The 19623-nt window shown below is 55.5% G+C and overlaps 2 protein-coding genes across 2 annotated transcripts in view; one reads left to right on the forward strand and one right to left on the reverse strand.

The window, feature by feature from the left end:
* st14 (ST14 transmembrane serine protease matriptase) overlaps nucleotides 1–10027 on the forward strand; it is a 47334-nt gene extending 37307 nt beyond the window's left edge. Inside the window, exons 13-19 of the mRNA XM_086004107.1 lie at nucleotides 1372–1479; nucleotides 2183–2296; nucleotides 3183–3302; nucleotides 4405–4582; nucleotides 5048–5313; nucleotides 9041–9177; nucleotides 9400–10027. Coding sequence (XP_085860233.1) covers nucleotides 1372–1479; nucleotides 2183–2296; nucleotides 3183–3302; nucleotides 4405–4582; nucleotides 5048–5313; nucleotides 9041–9177; nucleotides 9400–9561 — 1085 coding nt within the window. The 3' untranslated portion in view covers nucleotides 9562–10027. The remainder of the gene's footprint in view (nucleotides 1–1371; nucleotides 1480–2182; nucleotides 2297–3182; nucleotides 3303–4404; nucleotides 4583–5047; nucleotides 5314–9040; nucleotides 9178–9399) is intronic.
* Nucleotides 10028–11765: 1738 nt separating this feature from the next.
* kirrel2 (kirre like nephrin family adhesion molecule 2) overlaps nucleotides 11766–19623 on the reverse strand; it is a 67041-nt gene continuing 59183 nt past the window's right edge. Inside the window, exons 8-15 of the mRNA XM_086002483.1 lie at nucleotides 18992–19119; nucleotides 18220–18346; nucleotides 18023–18123; nucleotides 15134–15332; nucleotides 14922–15026; nucleotides 14173–14282; nucleotides 13325–13429; nucleotides 11766–12227 (exon numbers count right to left, since the gene is read on the reverse strand). Of these exons, the coding sequence (XP_085858609.1) occupies nucleotides 11766–12227; nucleotides 13325–13429; nucleotides 14173–14282; nucleotides 14922–15026; nucleotides 15134–15332; nucleotides 18023–18123; nucleotides 18220–18346; nucleotides 18992–19119 (1337 nt within the window). The remainder of the gene's footprint in view (nucleotides 12228–13324; nucleotides 13430–14172; nucleotides 14283–14921; nucleotides 15027–15133; nucleotides 15333–18022; nucleotides 18124–18219; nucleotides 18347–18991; nucleotides 19120–19623) is intronic.

Raw genomic sequence — 19623 nt, forward strand, 5'->3', positions numbered from 1 at the left:
CCTGCATGCATTGTTTACTGTTTTCCTTTGAGTCCGGAGGATACTTTTACAGAATTCTGCATGTAGGATCTCAATTGGGTGTTTGTCCCATTTTGCAAATTCTTGTTGTGTTAGCGGTCCCCATACCTCACTGCCATAGAGCGCAATTGGTTCAATTACTGATTTGAAAATTTTGAGCCAAATGCTAATTGGGATTTCTATTTGGATTGATTTTTTGATGGCATAGAAAGCCCTTCTTGCTTTCTCTTTCAGTTCATTCACAGCCAGTTTGAAGTTTCCTGTAGAACTGATTTTTAAGCCCAAGTATGTGTAGTTAGTGGTTTGTTCAATTTTGGTTGTTCCTACTGTGAAATTTATTTTGGGTCCCTGATGTTTGGATCTTTGCTGGAACACAAGGACTTTGGTTTTTTGGGGATTGATTGTCAGGGCCCAAGTCTGGCAGTACGACTCCAGCAGGTCCAGGTTCTGCTGTAGACCCTCCTTAGTTGGTGACAGCAGAACCAGGTCGTCTGCATAGAGGAGGAATTTAACCTTGGATTCATATAGGGTGAGGCCGGGTGCTGTAGATTGTTCAAGTAGTTTTGCCAATCCATTTATGTAAATATTAAAGAGTGTCGGTGAGATTGACGAGCCCTGCGTCACCCCCCGCCCCTGTGGGAAGTATTTTGTTTGTTTGTCTCCAATTTTAACTGCACATTTGTTGTTTGTATACATTGATTTAATTACATCATATGTTTTCCCTCCTACCCCGCTTTCGATAAGTTTCAGGAATAAACCGTCATGCCAGATGGAGTCGAAAGCCTTCTGGAAATCTACAAAGCATGCGTAGATTTTGCTTTTGTTATGGTGAACGTGTTTGTCAATTAGGGTCTGTAGGGTGAAGATATGATCGGATGTTCTATAGTTTGGCAGGAATCCAATTTGGCTTTTACTCAAGACATTGTGCTCCTCAAGGAAGTTTATAAGTCTTTTGTTTATGATGCTACAGAATACCTTCCCCAGGTTACTGTTTACACAGATGCCTCGATAGTTGTTTGGGTCGATTTTGTCCCCACTTTTGTATATGGGCGTTATGAGTCCTTTGTTCCAGATATCAGGGAAATAACCGACACTCAGAACCAAGTTGAAGAGTTTTAGGATAGCCAGTTTCATTTTGTCGTCTGTGTGTTTAATCATCTCGTTTAGTCTGCCGTCTGTCCCGCAAGCTTTTCTCTCTCTCTCTCTGTCTTTCTTTCTCTGTCTCTCTCTCCCTCTCTGTGTCTCTGTCTCTGTGTCTTTCTCTGTGTGTGTGTGTGTCTGTCTCTCCCTCCCCTCCGTCTCTCCCTCCCCTCCGTCCTGCTATCTCACTCTCTCTCTCTTTCTTTCCCACAGAGTGTGAACCCGATCAGTTTACCTGCGACAATGGGATGTGTAAACCCAAAATCTGGATGTGTGACCGAGTCAATGATTGCGGAGATCACAGCGACGAGAGGGCCTGCGGTAAGTCCCGGAGGGAGAGGGGTGAGGGGGGCTGGGCGGGGAGAAGGAAAGGTAGAGGGGGAGGGAGGCGTGGGGTTGGGGGGGGCTGGGCGCGGAGAAGGGATGGTGGAGGAGGGTGTGGAGGGAGAGGGGGGAATGGAGGGAGGGGGATGGAGGGGGTGGAAGAGTGGGGGTGTGGAGGGAGGGGGGCGCGGAGGGGGAGGGGGCGCGGAGGGAGAGGGGGAGGGGGCGCGGAGGGAGGGGGGCGCAGAGGGAGAGGGGGGCGCAGAGGGGGAGGGGGCGCGGAGGGAGGGCGCGGAGGTAGAGGAGGAGGGGGGCGCGGAGGGAGGGGGGCGCGGAGGGAGAGGGGGGCGCGGAGGGAGAGGGGGGCGCAGAGGGAGAGGGGGGCGCGGAGGGAGAGGGCCGCGGAGGGAGAGGAGGAGGGAAGGGGAGGGGGCACGGAGGGAGATGGAGGGGGGCGCGGAGGGAGAGGGGGCACGGAGGGAGAGGGAGGGGGAGGGGAGCGCGGAGGGAGAGGGAGGGGGGCGCGGAGGGAGGGGGAGCAGGCGGGCGCGGAGAGGGAGGGGGGAGGGGGTGTGGTGTGGAGGGGTGGAGAAGGGTGCGGAGGGGTGGAAAGGGGTGCAGGGGTTAGGGGGCTGGGTTTAGAGGGAACGATGGTCCAATATTCTGCCGTTGATGGGTCCTCGATTCCTTTCCCTCGCAGAGTGTCCCGACGACCACTGGAAGTGCCAGAACGGGATGTGTGTCTTTGCCAACACGACGTGTGACGGGAAGATGGACTGCGAGGATGGCAGTGACGAGGCCGTCTGTGCTGACCGTGAGTTCAGGGGGTGGCGATCGAGTGAAGCCCATCACCCCTCCCCTGGAGGAGTCAATAGCCCCCCCCTCCAATGGTCACAGGGTGACCTTTCACCCTGTGAGTCCTGTGGTCAAGACCGACACCGATTAGAAGGGCTGAACGGGCCCTCAGATGGTTGTGAAGCTCCTGAAATTGGGGGCCCCCTGAATAAATTAATGAGAGACAGGAGCAGCAAGATCCCAGCTTTCTTCCCTGCTCCACGCTGAGTGAGATGGCCTTGAGAGGGAGAAAGGGCAAGAGTCTGTGTGTGTGGAACCCGTACCCCAGTGAGAGTCAGTGTGTGTGGAACCCGTACCCCAGTGAGAGTCAGTGTGTGTGGAACCCGTACCCCAGTGAGAGTCAGTGTGTGTGGAACCCGTACCCCAGTGAGAGTCAGTGTGTGTGGAACCCGTACCCCAGTGAGAGTCAGTGTGTGTGGAACCCGTACCCCAGTGAGAGTCGGTGTGTGTGGAACCCGTACCCCAGTGAGAGTCGGTGTGTGTGGAACCCGTACCCCAGTGAGAGTCGGTGTGTGTGGGACCCGTACCCCAGTGAGAGTCCGTGTGTGTGGAACCTGCACCCCAGTGAGAGTCAGTGTGTGTGGAACCCGTACCCCAGTGAGAGTCAGTGTGTGTGGGACCCGTACCCCAGTGAGAGTCCGTGTGTGTGGAACCTGCACCCCAGTGAGAGTCAGTGTGTGTGGAACCCGTACCCCAGTGAGAGTCAGTGTGTGTGGAACCCGTACCCCAGTGAGAGTCAGTGTGTGTGGAACCCGTACCCCAGTGAGAGTCAGTGTCCTGGGAGAGGGAGGATGGGAGAGGGGACGGTTTTAGACTCGGTCTCACTCTTTCACTCTGTCTGTCAGGAAGCAATCTGTGCACAGATTTCAACTTTAAATGTGCGGATGGTTCATGCGTGAATAAAGCAAATGCGGAGTGCGATGGTCACAAGGACTGTGAAGATGGGTCAGACGAGGCAAGCTGTGGTGAGTTGTGTCTACCTCATGGTCAAACTTTGGAGTTATTGGGCGTTGTGAAGGCGTCCCATAGACACCGTGTCACATCGGTGCAAGCATGGTAGCACCATCATTGTGGGAGCAGAATCTCCAGGGAGCTTTACTCTGTATCTAACCCGTGCTGTCCCTGCCCTGGGAGTGTTTGATGGCACAGTGTAGAGGGAGCTTTACTCTGTATCTAACCTGTGCTGTACCTGCCCTGGGAGTGTTTGATGGGACAGTGTAGAGGGAGCTTTACTCTGTATCTAACCTGTGCTGTACCTGCCCTGGGAGTGTTTGATGGGGACAGTGTAGAGGGAGCTTTACTCTGTATCTAACCCGTGCTGTACCTGCCCTGGGAGTGTTTGATGGGACAGTGCAGAGGGAGCTTTACTCTGTATCTAACCCGTGCTGTCCCTGCCCTGGGAGTGTTTGATGGGACAGTGTAGAGGGAGCTTTACTTTGTATCTAACCCGTGCTGTCCCTGCCCTGGGAGTGTTTGATGGGACAGTGTAGAGGGAGCTTTACTCTGTATCTAACCTGTGCTGTCCCTGCCCTGGGAGTGATTGATGGGACAGTGTAGAGGGAGCTTTACTCTGTATCTAACCCGTGCTGTACCTGCCCTGGGAGTGTTTGATGGGACAGTGTAGAGGGAGCTTTACTCTGTATCTAACCCCGTGCTGTACCTGCCCTGGGAGTGTTTGATGGGACAGTGTAGAGGGAGCTTTACTCTCTATCTAACCCGTGCTGTACCTGCCCCGGGAATGTTTGATGGGACAGTGTAGAGGGATCTTTACTCTGTATCTAACCCGTGCTGTACCTGCCCTGGGAGTGTTTGATGGGACCGTGTAGAGGGAGCTTTACTCTGTATCTAACCCGTGCTGTACCTGCCCTGGGAGTGTTTGATTGCACAGTGTAGAGGGAGCTTTACTCTGTATCTAACCCGTGCTGTACCCGCCCTGGGAGTGTTTGATGGGACAGTGTAGAGGGAGCTTTACTCTGTATCTAACCCGTGCTGTACCTGCCCTGGGAGTGTTTGATGGGATAGTGTAGAGAGAGCTTTACTCTGTATCTAACCCGTTTTGTGTGTTAGTTCCGCAGTGTGGTACTCGGCCCTTCAAGCAGAATCGGATTGTGGGGGGCGTGGACGCTGATCTGGGCGAGTGGCCGTGGCAGGTCAGCCTTCACTATGGGAGTTTTGGACATGCCTGTGGAGCCTCCATTATCTCAGACCGCTGGCTCGTGTCCGCATCGCATTGCTTCTTGGATCAGTGAGTGTTCACAACACGCTGTGGCTGCGGGAATGGGTGGGGTGTGGGGCTTGTGGATGGGTGTATGGGCCCCCATTACTGACCCCCAGGGTTTGGGGGGGCTCCCTCCTGTAACAGACTCACTGACTCTCCGATCCCATTCCTTCGCCCCCACCCCCCAACCGCAACTGTGTGTCTGCTCCTTCAACCGGGGACATCCACAGAGAAAGGAAACGTCTAAGCCGTTACTGAATACTGCTCTCCCTCTTCTTTCCCTCTTCCCCCCTCTCGCGCTCTCCGTGTCGCGCTCTCCGTGTCGCGCTCGCCTTGTCTTGCTCGCCCTGTCTCGCTCGCGCGCGCTCGCGCTCTCTCTCGCTCTCTCTCTCCCATTTCCATCTCGCGCGCTCTCTCTCTCTCTCTCGCTCTCTGTCTCCCATTTTCAACTCACACAATCTCTCTCTCTCTCTCTCTCCCTCTCTCTCTCAGGTACAATGATGCCTCGAAGTGGCTGGCCTACAGTGGACTGAATTTCCAGGGTGATGCTACGGCCCAGTTGCGGAAGTTGAAACAGATCATTAAGCACGAGCGCTACAACGAGGACACCTTCGATTACGACATCGCCCTGTTGGAGCTGGAAGTTCCCTACGAGCTGCGTTCCAGAGTCCATCCCATCTGCCTGCCGGACTCATCCCACATCTTTCCCACTGGCAAACCGTGCTGGGTGACGGGATGGGGGGCAATGTATGAAGGAGGTAAGAGGCACCTCACTCCAGCCCAAAGCGAGCGGGCAGCTGAATGAGGCTCCTCCTGTTCCTGTATAACAGGCTCGAGGGGACTGAATGGGCCTCCTCCAACAGGCTCGAGGGGCCTGAATGGGCCTCCTCCTGTTCCTGTGTGACAGGCTCGAGAGGCTGAATGGACCGCCTCCTGTTCCTGTGTAACAGGCTCGAGGGGCTGAATGGGCCTCCTCCTGTTCCTGTGTGACAGGCCCGAGGGGCTGAATGGGCCTCCTCCTGTTCCTGTGTGACAGGCCCGAGGGGCTGAATGGGCCTCCTCCTGTTCCTGTGTAACAGGCTCGAGGGGCTGAATGGGCCTCCTCCTGTTCCTGTGTGACAGGCCCGAGGGGCTGAATGGGCCTCCTCCTGTTCCTGTGTAACAGGCTCGAGGGGCTGAATGGGCCTCCTCCTGTTCCTGTGTGACAGGCCCGAGGGGCTGAATGGGCCTCCTCCTGTTCCTGTGTAACAGGCTCGAGGGGCTGAATGGGCCTCCTCCTGTTCCTGTGTAACAGGCTCGAGAGGATGAATGGGCCTCCTCCTGTTCCTGTGTAACAGGCTCGAGGGGCTGAATGGGCCTCCTCCTGTTCCTGTGTAACAGGCTCGAGGGGCTGAATGGGCCTCCTCCTGTTCCTGTGTAACAGGCTCGATGGGCTGAATGGGCCGCCTCCTGTTCCTGTGTAACAGGCTCGAGGGGCTGAATGGGCCTCCTCCTGTTCCTGTGTAACAGGCCCGAGGGGCCGAATGGGCCTCCTCCTGTTCCTGTGTAAGTTGATGCAATGATGTTATACCTGTGCCCATGGGGAATTGATAATCCCGGTAACTACAGACCAGTTAGTTGAACATCAGCTGTCAGTAAATGCTTGGAATCAATGATTTGAGGTCAGATTAATGAACATTTGGAAATGTGTGGTATTGTCGCGGACTGACGGCATGGATCTATTAAGGGAAATCTGTGCTTCTCAAATGTAAGAGTTTTTTGAAAAAGGGGTTAGATAAAGGGAACGTGGTAGATGTAACTTATCAGGAAAGACTGAACAGGCTGGGGCTCCTGTCTCTAGAAAAGAGAAGGCTGAGGGGTGACCTGATCGAGGTCTTTAAGATTATGAAGGGGTTCGATAGGGTAGACGTAGAGAAGATGTTTCCACTTGTGGGGGAGACCAGAACTAGGGGCCATCAATATAAGAGAGTCACTGATAAATCCAATAGGGAATTCAGGAGAAACTTCTTTCCCCAGAGAGTGGTGAGAATGGGGAACTCGCTACCACAGGGAGTGGTTGAGGCGAAGAGCAGAGATACATTTAAGGGGAAGCTGGATAAACACACGAGGGAGAAAGGAATAGAAGGATATGGTGATGGGGTGAGATGAAGAGGGGTGGGAGGAGGCTGGTGTTGATGGGGTGAGATGAAGAGGGGTGGGAGGAGGCTGGTGTTGATGGGGTGAGATGAACAGGGGTGGGAGGAGGCTGGTGTTGATGGGGTGAGATGAAGAGGGGTGGGAGGAGGCTGGTGTTGATGGGGTGAGATGAAGAGGGGTGGGAGGAGGCTGGTGTTGACGGGGTGAGATGAAGAGGGGTGGGAGGAGGCTGGTGTTGACGGGGTGAGATGAAGAGGGGTGGGAGGAGGCTGGTGATGGGGTGAGATGAAGAGGGGTGGGAGGAGGCTGGTGTTGATGGGGTGAGATGAAGAGGGGTGGGAGGAGGCTGGTGTTGATGGGGTGAAATGAAGAGGGGTGGGAGGAGGCTGGTGTTGACGGGGTGAGATGAAGAGGGGTGGGAGGAGGCTGGTGTTGACGGGGTGAGATGAAGAGGGGTGGGAGGAGGCTGGTGTTGACGGGGTGAGATGAAGAGGGGTGGGAGGAGGCTGGTGTTGATGGGGTGAGATGAAGAGGGGTGGGAGGAGGCTGGTGTTGATGGGGTGAGATGAAGAGGGGTGGGAGGAGGCTGGTGTTGACGGGGTGAGATGAAGAGGGGTGGGAGGAGGCTGGTGTTGATGGGGTGAGATGAGGGGTGGGAGGAGGCTGGTGTTGATGGGGTGAGATGAAGAGGGGTGGGAGGAGGCTGGTGTGGAGCATAAATACCGGCACGGAGCAGTCGGGCCGAATGGCCTGTTTCAGGGCTGCGGACTCGATGTAATTCTATATAGATGTGGATTATATGGATTTTATTACAGAAGGTATTGGATAAGGTGCCTCTCGTGAGGCTTGTTGGAGAAAAGTTCAGGTGCTCAGAGCAAGAGGGAGTGGAGTAGCACGGGTAGGGAGCTGGTTCAGGGACAGGAATGAGGGCAGGGCGGGGCTGGCGGAGGGCAGGGCGGGGCTGGCGGAGGGCAGGGCGAGGCTCTGTCTGTGACTCAGTGTAGTCTGGGTTGGGGAGTGGGTGAAGGCTGGAAGGGGACAAGGAGGCTCAGGATCATTTGAGCGGGCGCTCTGGCTCATTAACAATTCTCTCGCTGATGGTAAACCTCTCGTTCCGCCCTCGCTCTCAGTAACCCCCTTGTTTACCCCCCTCGCTCTCAGTAACCCCCTCGTTTACCCCCCTTGCTCTCAGTAACCCCTTGTTTACCCCCCTCGCTCTCTAACCCCCTCGTTCTCAGTAACCCCTCATTTACCCCCTCGCTCCCAGTAACCCCCTCGTTTACCCCCCTCGCTCAGTAACCCCCTCGTTTACCCCGTTTACCCCCTCGCTCTCAGTAAACCCTCGTTTACCCCCCTCGCTCTCAGTAACCCCTCGTTTACCCCCCTCGCTCTCAGTAACCCCTCGTTTACCCCCCTCGCGCTCTCAGTAACCCCCTCGTTTACCCCTCACTCTCAGTAACCCCCTCGTTTACCCCCTCACTCTCAGTAACCCCCTCGTTTACCCCTCTCGCTCTCAGTAACCCCCTCGTTTACCCCCCTCGCTCTCAGTAACCCCCTCGTTTACCCCCCTCATTTACCCCCCTCGCTCTCAGTAACACCCTCGTTTACCCCACTTGCTCTCAGTAACCCCCTCATTTACCCCCTCACTCTCACTAACCCCCTCATTCCCCCCTCACTCTCAGTAAACCCTCGTTTACCCCCCTCGCTCCCAGTAACCCCCTCGTTTACCCCCCTCGCTCTCAGTAACCCCCACGTTTACCCCCTCGTTTACCCCCCTCGCTCTCGGTAAACCCTCGTTTACCCCCCTCGCTCTCAGTAACCCCTCGTTTACCCCCCTCGCTCAGTAACCCCCTCGTTTAACCCCCTCGCTCTCAGTAACCCCTCGTTTACCCCCCTCGCGCTCTCAGTAACCCCCTCGTTTACCCCTCACTCTCAGTAACCCCCTCGTTTACCCCTCTCGTTCTCAGTCACCCCCTCGTTTACCCCCCTCGCTCTCAGTACCCCCCTCGTTTACCCCCCTCACTCTCACTAACCCCCTCATTCCCCCCTCACTCTCAGTAACACCCTCGTTTACCCCCTCGCTCTCAGTAACCCCCTCGTTTACCCCCCTCGTTTACCCCTCTCGCTCTCAGTAACCCCCTCGTTTACCCCTCTCGCTCTCAGTAACCCCCTTGTTTACCCCTCTCGCTCTCAGTAACCCCCTCGTTCCCCCCCTTGCTCTCAGTAACCCCCTCGTTTACCCCCTCACTCTCAGTAATCCCCTCGTTAACCCCCCCTCGTTCTCAGTAACCACCTCGCTCCCCCCTCACTCTCAGTAACCCCCTCGTTTCCCACTCGCTTGTTCCCCAGGTTCTGGTGTGCTGTCCCTCCAGAAAGCAGAAGTGAAGATCATTAACGACACAATCTGTAACACTGTGACTGAAGGGCAGGTCACCACCAGGATGCTGTGCAGTGGGTACATGGCAGGAGCTGTGGATGCGTGTCAGGCAAGTATTGACCCTGCACACCGCCAGGAACCCGTCTGTCTGTCTCTCTCTCCGTCTCTCTCTCCGTCGCTCTCTCTCTGTCTCTCTCTCTGTCTGTCTCTGTCTCTCTCTCTCTCTCTCCCTCCGTCCGTCTCGCTCTAATTTAATCAGTTATCGGATGCCGATCCTATTCCTGAATCCCGTCTTCCTGGACTAATCCTCTCTCTTTCTCTCTCCGGACAGGGGGATTCTGGGGGGCCCCTCTCGTGCCGTGAGGAGAACGGGAAGTGGTTCCTGGCCGGAATCGTGAGCTGGGGCGAGGGATGCGCTCGGAAAAACAAGCCGGGAATCTACAGCCGTCTGACGAGGCTTCGGGATTGGATCCGGGAAAAGACCGAGCTGTGAGGGAGCAGCCCAGACTGTGAATAGACTATCCCTCTGCCCGTGGCCCCTCTCTCTGCCCCCAGTCGCCCTTGGGACACTCCCTCCCTCCGCCCAGCGTCTCACACCTCATGTTTATATAGTTTTCTTTTTTTTTAATTTTGAAATTTATCTGAGATTTGAAATATAACACCCGGCCCCTCCCCCACGCGCTGACAAACCAGTCACTCTGGGACTCGAGCCCTGCACTGGGAGTGTTTGATGGGACAGTGCAGAGGGAGCTTTACTCTGTATCTAACCCCGTGCTGTACCTGCCCTGGGAGTGTTTGATGGGACAGTGTAGAGGGAGCTTTACTCTGTATCTAACCCCGTGCTGTACCTGCCCCGGGAATGTTTGATGGGACAGTGTAGAGGGAGCTTTACTCTGTATCTAACCCGTGCTGTACCTGCCCTGGGAGTGTTTGATGGGACAGTGTAGAGGGAGCTTTACTCTGTATCTAACCCGTGCTGTACCTGCCCTGGGAGTGTTTGATGGGACAGTGTAGAGGGAGCTTTACTCTGTATCTAACCCGTGCTGTACCTGACCCGGGAGTGTTTAATGGGACAGGGTAGAGGGAGCTTTACTCTGTATCTAACCCAAGCTGTACCTGCCCTGGGAGTGTTTGATGGGACAGTGTAGAGGGGGCTTTACTCTGTATCTAACCCATGCTGTACCTGCCCTGGGAGTGTTTGATGGGAGTGTAGAGGGGGCTTTACTCTGTATCTAACCCGAGCTGTACCTGCCCCGGGAGTGTTTGATGGGACAGTGTAGAGGGAGCTTTACTCTGTATCTAACCCGTGCTGTACCTGCCCTGGGAGTGTTTGATGGGACAGTGTAGAGGGGGCTTTACTCTGTATCTAACCCGTGCTGTACCTGCCCTGGGAGTGTTTGATGGGGTAGTGTAGAGGGAGCTTTACTCTGTATCTAACCCGTGCTGTACCTGCCCTGGGAGTGTGTGGGGCCTGTTCTGGTGAAGTGTTTAATTGTAAATGAAGAGCTCCACTCTTGTACTTGTATGTATTTTTTATATATATATTTTAAAATGGATTTTAAAACCTATTCCCGACATCCTGTGTACATCAGTCGCGGGCGAGACACCATCCAGAACTTGTGCGACAGACTGTGAAACAGCGAGATTCACTGGGAGCCCCTTGGCTGTGCGTTCACTGTTACCTGCACTCTGTGAACTTGCAACAGCGTAAGGAGTTCACACGCACACACTCGCGAGTCTTGCCCGAATATCGTTGGCAATCTTTATTGTAATATAAATAAAGTTATGGAGATTCTTTTCAAAACTTTTGCACCGATTCACAGTAGTTAAGGGCACAGCTCGCTTTTTCATATTGCCCGATCATGAATAAAACTCTCGCAATCTGTGGCGTTGTTGAGCGGAAGCTTGCGAGGAGGCGGATGGTTTGTGTGACCTGCAGACTCCCTCTTCTCTTGATCCCTGGTCCAGTGCCTCTGCGCAACGCGACTCTCGGTAGTTTGGCCCTCGGCAGCTTTGCGTAAATACCCAAGAAATGCCCACGCATTGGGCCTGAGGCTAACTGCACCCCTTGGGCTGTGGGACTGAGCCCCACACAAGGAGTAGGAGGGTCTCGGCTGGAGTTTGCTGGCAGCCGGAACGCTCGACAATTAGACCCCCCGTCGGGTGAGGTATCTGCGGGGGAGGGGAAGAGACGCGAGTCAGCTTGTGTCACATGGGCCCCAACGCTTGCAAGGCGTGGCCAGATGGTCAATGTCGCCCTTCAGCCTGGGCAAGCAGACAAGATCTGACCCCCTGGCCTCCAACACCTGTCCTGTCTCAACACAGTAGAAGGTCCCAAATCTCTGTCAGGCAATCCCACAGTGTGGAAAAGATCTGCCGGCCAAGTGGATCCATCTGTCCTTGGTCCTGCGCTCGCTTGCCGCATTCCAGTTCAGTTGGGGAGGAAGCGGTGCCCCAACAGTTTGCCAATGCCCCTTACCCCGAACACGAGAGAGAGAGAGAGACAGACCCTGGGACATCTTCACAGTGGGGCTTGATGTGCGAAAGCAGTAGAGTCTGGCAGAGCCTGGTCCTGTCCTCTGCTGCTGCCCGGAAGTGAGATTGCCTCATTCCTCTGATGAATGTTCTTGGAACCGATGTGGGCAGGAGGCTGAAGAAGTCTGTTGGTGGAATGATCCTCCCGCAAGGAGGAACACCTCACACGTGTGTCTGCATCCGTTGTTGCGAGGGACGCCCGTAGTCCGAGAGCTGGGAGGAGGCGTAAGAGAGGCGGGAAGAGCCGGAGAGCTTGCTGGCCTGGTCGCTCTGCTCGCAGCTCTCTGCCTTCCCGAAGACGCCTGGGTTGATGAAGGTGCTGAAGCCCCTGGAGTAGTGGGGCGAAAGGAACGGCTCCACCCCGTAGATGGGGTCCTGGGGGTAGACCCGGTCGTGGTGTTGGTAGGTGGGCCGGGTGCTGCCTCCGAGCAGGTACCTGGGGCTGTAGTCGTAGACCTTGGGCTGGCTGCTCAGGGGGTTGTAGCCAGCGCCGGGGGACAGGTGAGGAGGTCCGCGATGGTCAAATGCTGGCCTGGCACTGGGAATGTATTCGGAAAAGCCTCTCCTCGAAGGCTGGTGATGGTCCTCGGTCACACGGACATTGTAGTAACCATTCGTAGGGTCCTGCGGGAAGGGTCGAGGCAGGACTATTAACGGTCCAATCACTGTATCCACCTCCCCCAACCCAACGCGCCCAGCCCAACATCCCACTCACCCAATCCCGCATCACACTCGCCCAGTCCGACATCCAACTCGCCCTTCACTTATACAGAGAAGTGTGAGGTGATGCATTTAGGGAGGGGCTATATACACTTAATGGCACAGTTTTAAAGAGTGTGCCGGGACAGAGGGACCTGGGAGTTAATGTGCATAGGTCCCTGAAGGTGGCAGGACATATTGAGTGAGTGGTTAACAAAGCATATGGGATCTTGGGCTTCATAAATAGAGGTATTGAGTACAAAAGTATAGAAGTTATGCTGAACCTTTATAAAGCGCTGGTTAGGCCACAACTGGAGTATTGCGTCCAGTTCTGGTCACCACACTTTAGGAAGGATGTGAAGGCCCTTGAGAGGGTGCAGAGGAGATTTACCAGAATAGTTCTGAGGATGGGGGGTCTTAGATACAAGGACAGGTTGGAGAAGCTGGATTTGTTTTCACTGGAGCAAAGGAGGTTGAGGGGTGATTTGATCGAGGTGTACAAGATTATGACGGGTTTTGATAGGCTAGACGGGGAAAGGCTGTTCCCACTAGTTGACGGTACAAGGACTAGGGGACACAGATTTAAGGTTTTGGGCAAGAGATACAGGGGGGATGTGAGGAAGAACTTTTTTACGCAGCGAGTGGTGATGACCTGGAACTCGCTGCCGACGGAAGTGGTGGAAGCGGAGACACTCGATGTTTTCAAGGGGAGACTGGATAGACACTTGAGGGAAATAAACTCACAGGGCTACGGGGATAGAGTGGGGAAATGGGACTGACTGGATTGCTCTACAGAGAGCCGGCACGGACTCGATGGGCCGAATGGCCTCCCTCTGTGCCGTTATGGTTCTCGCTCACCCAGCCCAACATTCCACTCACCCAGCCCAACATTCCACTCCCCCAGCCTCAGATTGGAGAGGTGAATGGACAGTGTGCCCGTCATCCAGTTTCCCTGCACCAGCTGAATAAAAGGATAACCCAGAACCTCGCGCCATCACATTCTGGGGGAGATATAAACCTACCGTCATCTCCTGCCCCTCCTCCTCCTCCTCCTCCTCCTCCTCCTCCTCCTGCAGGAGATCACTGTGCTCTGTGTGGGACGTTCCCGTTGATTCACTGTTAGTGGCCTGTAATCAGAGAGTAGATTGCAGCAAAACCACCGTACACAATCCCAATGGACCCAAACCCCTTCCCATTCACTCCCACTGTACACAATCCCAATGGACCCAAACCCCTTCCCATTCACTCCCACTGCACAAAATCCCAATGGACCCAAACCCCTTCCCATTCACTCCCACTGTACACAATCCCAATGGACCCAAACCCCTTCCCATTCACTCCCACTGTACACAATCCCAATGGACCCAAACCCCTTCCCATTCACTCCCACTGTACACAATCCCAATGGACCCAAACCCCTTCCCATTCACTCCGACTGTACACAATCACAATGGACCCAAGCCCCTTCCCATTCACTCCCACTGTACACAATCCCAATGGACCCAAACCCTTTCCCATTCACTCCCACTGCACATAATCCCAATGGATCCAAACCCCTTCCCATTCACTCCCACTGCACACAATCCCAATGGACCCAAACCCTTTCCCATTCACTCCCACTGCACACAATCCCAATGGACCCAAACCCCTTCCCATTCACTCCCACTGTGCACAATCCCAATGGACCCAAACCCCTTCCCATTCACTCCCACTGTACACAATCCCAATAGACCCAAACCCTTTCCCATTCACTCCCACTGTACAGAATCCCAATGGACCCAAATCCCTTCCCATTCACTCCCACTGTACACAATCCCAATGGACCTAAACCCCTTCCAATTCACTCCCACTGTACACACTGACAACTTACCATGGGATCCTTTGTTTCATCCTCTTCCTCATCCCTCCGAGCTGCAACATGATCACTGTGGACAATCTGGACTCGGATGTCACTTTTGGACAGTCGGACTCCCTTCTCAGCTGCAGAACACAATCAAGCCATCACAAAATGAGCACGGGTTAGATACAGAGTAAAGCTCCCTCTACACTGTCCCATCAAACACTCCCAGGGCAGATACAGCACGGGTTAGATACAGAGTAAAGCTCCCTCTACACTGTCCCATCAAACACTCCCAGGGCAGGTACAGCCCGGGTTAGATACAGATTAAAGCTCCCTCTACACTGTCCCATCAAACACTCCCAGGGCAGGTACAGCACGGGTTAGATACAGAGTAAAGCTCCCTCTACACTGTCCCATGAAACACTCCCAGGGCAGGTACAGCATAGGTTAGATACAGAGTAAAGCTCCCTCTACACTGTCCCATCAAACACTCCTAGGGCAGGTACAGCCTGGGTCAGATACAGAGTAAAGCTCCCTCGACACTGTCCCATCAAACACTCCCAGTGCAGGTACAGCACGGGGTTAGATACAGAGTAAAGCTCCCTCTACACTGCCCCATCAGTGGGAGGAGCCCTTCGACCCCTCTGACTGGGGTTTGATTTGACTGTAGGCCCCAGAGACTGAAAGGTCATTGTTTCACCCGCTGCCTCACCCAGTCACCTTTGGTGGGCTGGAGTTTTATCCGAATGACGCAAGGGTGTTATAACCTTCGACCTTACCTTTCCCTGACCTCCGACTGCAGATGGAGACTAGGGTCACGAAGACAATGAGGAGAACTGCGACCCCGAGTACTGCCCCAACGATGAAGCCCAGCCGCAGGACCTCTGTGGGAGACAAGGGACAGAAAGTCAGTGGTTGATTGACCGTGTTGCGCATCTCTTCCGAGTCGCAACGCGAGCGGAGCTGGAGTCTGCTCTGGAGAGTTCCTTACCGTGTTCCTTCAGGCCGATGGCCAGCGTCGAGGTGCCGAAGCGATTCCAGGCGGTGCAGTTGTAGACGGGCTGGAAATCGCGGTCGGTCAAGCGGTCAATGGACAGTGTGGACATCGTGCCGGTGTCCGAGGTGACCGTCTGCACACTGTACCGGTCCTGGGAGCCCGACTCCAGGACGTTCTCTTTCCACGACCACACCTTGAGGTGTTTAATCAAAAGGAAACAGGTCAGGGGTCATTCCCCAACACAAGGAGGACATCAGTCCCTCAACCCAACACACACCCACCTTCTCCCCAATCCCTCAACCCAACACAGCCACCTTCTCCCCAATCCCTCATCCCCAACACACCCACCTTCTCCCCAATCCCGCAACCTCACCCTCCCACCTTCTCTCCAATCCCTCATCCCCACCCATCCACCTTCTCCCCAATCCCTCATCCCCACCCATCCACCTTCTCCCCAATCCCTCAACCTCACCCTCCCACCTTCTCTCCAATCCCTCATCCCCACCCATCCACCTTCTCCCCAATCCCTCAACCCAACACACACCCACCTTCTCCCCAATCCCTCAACCCAACACAGCCACCTTCTTCCCAATCCCTCATCCCCAACACACCCACCTTCTCCCCAATCCCGCAACCTCACCCTCCCACCTCCTCTCCAATCCCTCATCCCCACCCATCCACCTTCTCCCCAAACCCTCAACCCAACACAGCCACCTTCTTCCCAATCCCTCATCCCCAACACACCCACCTTCTCCCCAATCCCGCAACCTCACCCTCCCACCTTCTCTCCAATCCCTCATCCCCACCCTCCCACCTTCTCCCCAAACCCTCAACCCAACACAGCCACCTTTTCCCCAATCCCTCATCCCCAACACACCCACCTTCTCCCCAATCCCTCAACCCAACACAGCCACCTTCTCCCCAATCCCTCAACATCACCCTCCCACCTTCTCTCCAATCCCTCATCCCCACCCATCAACCTTCTCCCCAATCTCTCAACATCACCCTACCTTCTCCCCAATCCCTCAACCCCACCTTCCCACCAATCCCTCAACCTCACCCACCTACCTTCTCCCCAATCCCTCAACCTCACCCTCCCACCTTCTCTCCAATCCCTCATCCCCACCCATCCACCTTCTCCCCAATCCCTCATCCCCACCCTCCCACCTTCGCCCCATCCCTCAACCCAACACAGCCACCTTCCCCCCAATCCCTCAACCCCACCCACCCTTCACCCCAATCCCTCAACCCTACCCTCCCACCTTCTCCCCAATCCCTCATCCACAATACTCCCACCTTCTCCCCAATCCCTCACCCCCACCCTGCCACCTTATCCGCAATCCCTCAACCCCACCCACCCACCTTCTCCCCAATCCCTCAATCCAACACACCCACCTTCGCCCCAATCCCTCACCCCCACCCACCCACCTTCTCCACAATCCCTCAACCCAACACACCCACCTCCCCAATCCCTCAACCCAACCCTCCCACCTTCTCCCCAATCCCTCACCCCCACCCACCCACCTTCTCCCCAATCCCTCAATCCAACACACCCACCTTCTCCCCAATCCCTCAACCCCACCTTCCCACCAATCCCTCAACCTCACCCACCTACCTTCTCCCCAATCCCTCAACCTCACCCTCCCACCTTCTCTCCAATCCCTCATCCCCACCCATCCACCTTCTCCCCAATCCCTCATCCCCACCCTCCCACCTTCTCCCCATCCCTCAACCCAACACAGCCACCTTCTCCCCAATCCCTCAACCCCACCCACCCTTCTCCCCAATCCCTCAACCCTACCCTCCCACCTTCTCCCCAATCCCTCATCCACAATACTCCCACCTTCTCCCCAATCCCTCACCCCCACCCTGCCACCTTATCCGCAATCCCTCAACCCCACCCACCCACCTTCTCCCCAATCCCTCAATCCAACACACCCACCTTCGCCCCAATCCCTCACCCCCACCCACCCACCTTCTCCACAATCCCTCAACCCAACACACCCACCTCCCCAATCCCTCAACCCAACCCTCCCACCTTCTCCCCAATTCCTCAATCGAACACATCCACCTTCTCCCCAATCCCTCACCCCCACCCACCGACCTTCTCCCCAATCCCTCAATCCAACACACCCACCTTCTCCCCAATCCCTCACCCCCACCCACCCACCTTCTCCACAATCCCTCAACCCAACACACCCACCTCCCCAATCCCTCAACCCAACCCTCCCACCTTCTCCCTAATCCCTAATCCCGACCCGCCCACCTTCTCCCCAGTCCCTCATCCCCACCCTCCTACCTTTGCCCCAATCTCTCATCCCCCACACCACCTTCTCCCCAATCCCTCATCCTCACCCTCCCACCTTCTCCCCAATCCCTCATCCTCACCCTCCCACCTTCTCCCCAATCCCTCATCCCTACCCACCTTCTCCCCAATCCCTCAACCCCATCCTACCACCTTCTCCCCAATCCCTCAGCCCAACCATCCACCTTCTCCCCAATCCCTCAACCCCACCCTCCCACCTTCTCCCCAATCCCTCAACCGCACCCTCCCACCTTCTCCCCAATCCCTCAACCCCACCCTCCCACCTTCTCCCCAGTCCCTCATCCCCAACACACCCACCTTCTCCCCATCCTTCAACCCCACCCACCCACTTTTCCCCCATATCCCTAAACCCACCTACCACCTTCTCCCCATATCCCCCAACCCCACATTCTCCCTCAATCCCACCCATCGTCTTGCCCTGACTGGGGTCAGCTGATGCAATGTCGCCCAGGGATGGTCCCGGAGTCCTGCCAGTCTGTGTGGCTCAGTATCACAGGGGACATTGCATTTCTCCCCACCCCCCTGACCTATCAGGGGCAGGGTCTGCTGGCACTTACGATTTTCACCGGAGCGGGTGAACTGCCGATGAAGCACTGGAGTCGCGCTCTGTCACCGGGAACTGCCCTCTGCTCTGAGTCGCCGGTAATAATGGGGGGCCCTGAAACACACAGAGGTGAGGTTGGTCAGTGCCTGACCCACTGCCCCAGCCCACCTCCCCAAAGCTCTTCACTAACACCCAGGGCCCCCCACTTACCATTGACGGTCAGTCTGACCTCCTTCTCTGCCACCCCGATTCTCGGGACGATGGCCTTGCAGACATAGGTCCCTGAATCCTCCTGGGTGATGGACCTGAGGTGAAGTGAGTCGCCATTGCTGAGGACCTGCAGGAGAGGAGAGCGTTAGCGCACCTGACGCGATGACAACTTGCCACTGTGTGCACCCTCCCCCCCGACCCTGACCCTCCAGCCCCCCAACTCCCCAACCCTGACACCCAACACCTAGTCAAAGGACGTCAATAACCTTGGAGAGGGCGCGGAGGAGATTGACCAGAACGGTCCCAGGGATGAGGGACTTCAGTTACATGGAGAGACTGGAGAAGCTGTGATTATTCTCCTTAGAGCAGAGAAGGTTAAGAGGAGATTTAATTGAGGCGTTCAAAATCAGGAGGGGTTTTGATGGAGTAAATAAGGAGAAACTGTTTCCAGTGGCAGGAGGGTCGGTAACCAGAGGACACAGATTGAAGATAACCGGTAAAAGAACCAGAGGGGGAGATGAGGAGAATTGTTCTAACGCAGCGAGTTGCTGTGATCTGGAATGCGCTGCCTGAAAGGGCGGTGGGAGCAGATTCAATAGTAACTTTCAAAAGGAAATTGGATAAATACTTGAAGAGAAATATTTACAGGGCTACGGAGAAAGAGCAGGGGCAGTTGGGGCTAATTGGAGAGCTCGTTCAAAGAGCCAGCACAGGCACGATAGGCCGAATGGCCTCCTTCTGTGCTGTATCGGTTTATGATTCAAATACTCACCACACTTGAGCCCTTCTTAGTCCAGGCGAGGGTCAGAGGTGGGTTACCAGCCCAGGAGCAGGTGAAAACAGCATCAGCTCCCAAATCCACGGTCAGGGGCCTGGGCTCAGTAACCAGCCGAGGTCCAACTGCAGGACAAACAACACCAGGACAGAGTTAGTTGCTGGGCATCAAACCCCAGGCATCACTCATCCTACACCATTCCTGCCCTCACATTCTTCTTGCACCTCAATGGACGTGCCCCATCCCCCCATCTCAATGGACCTCCCCATCTCCTCCCATCTCAATGGACGTGCCCCATCCCCCCATCTCAATGGACCTCCCCATCTCCTCCCATCCCAATGGACCTCCCCCATCCTCCCATCCCAATGGACCTCCCTCATCCTCCCATCTCAATGGACCTCCCTCATCCTCCCATCTCAATGGACCTCCCTCATCCTCCCATCTCAATGGACCTCCCTCATCCTCCCATCTCAATGGACCTCCCCCATCCTCCCATCTCAAAGGACCTCCCCCATCCTCCCATCTCAATGGACCTCCCCCATCCTACCATCTCAATGGACCTCCATCATCCTCCCATCCCAATGGACCTGCCCCATCCTCCCATCTCAAAGGACCGCCCCTATCCTCCC

Source organism: Somniosus microcephalus, chromosome 12, assembly GCF_052327205.1.
Source record: "Somniosus microcephalus isolate GS21.2 chromosome 12, FLI_Smic_1.0, whole genome shotgun sequence".
NCBI classification, from domain to species: Eukaryota; Metazoa; Chordata; class Chondrichthyes; order Squaliformes; family Somniosidae; genus Somniosus; species Somniosus microcephalus.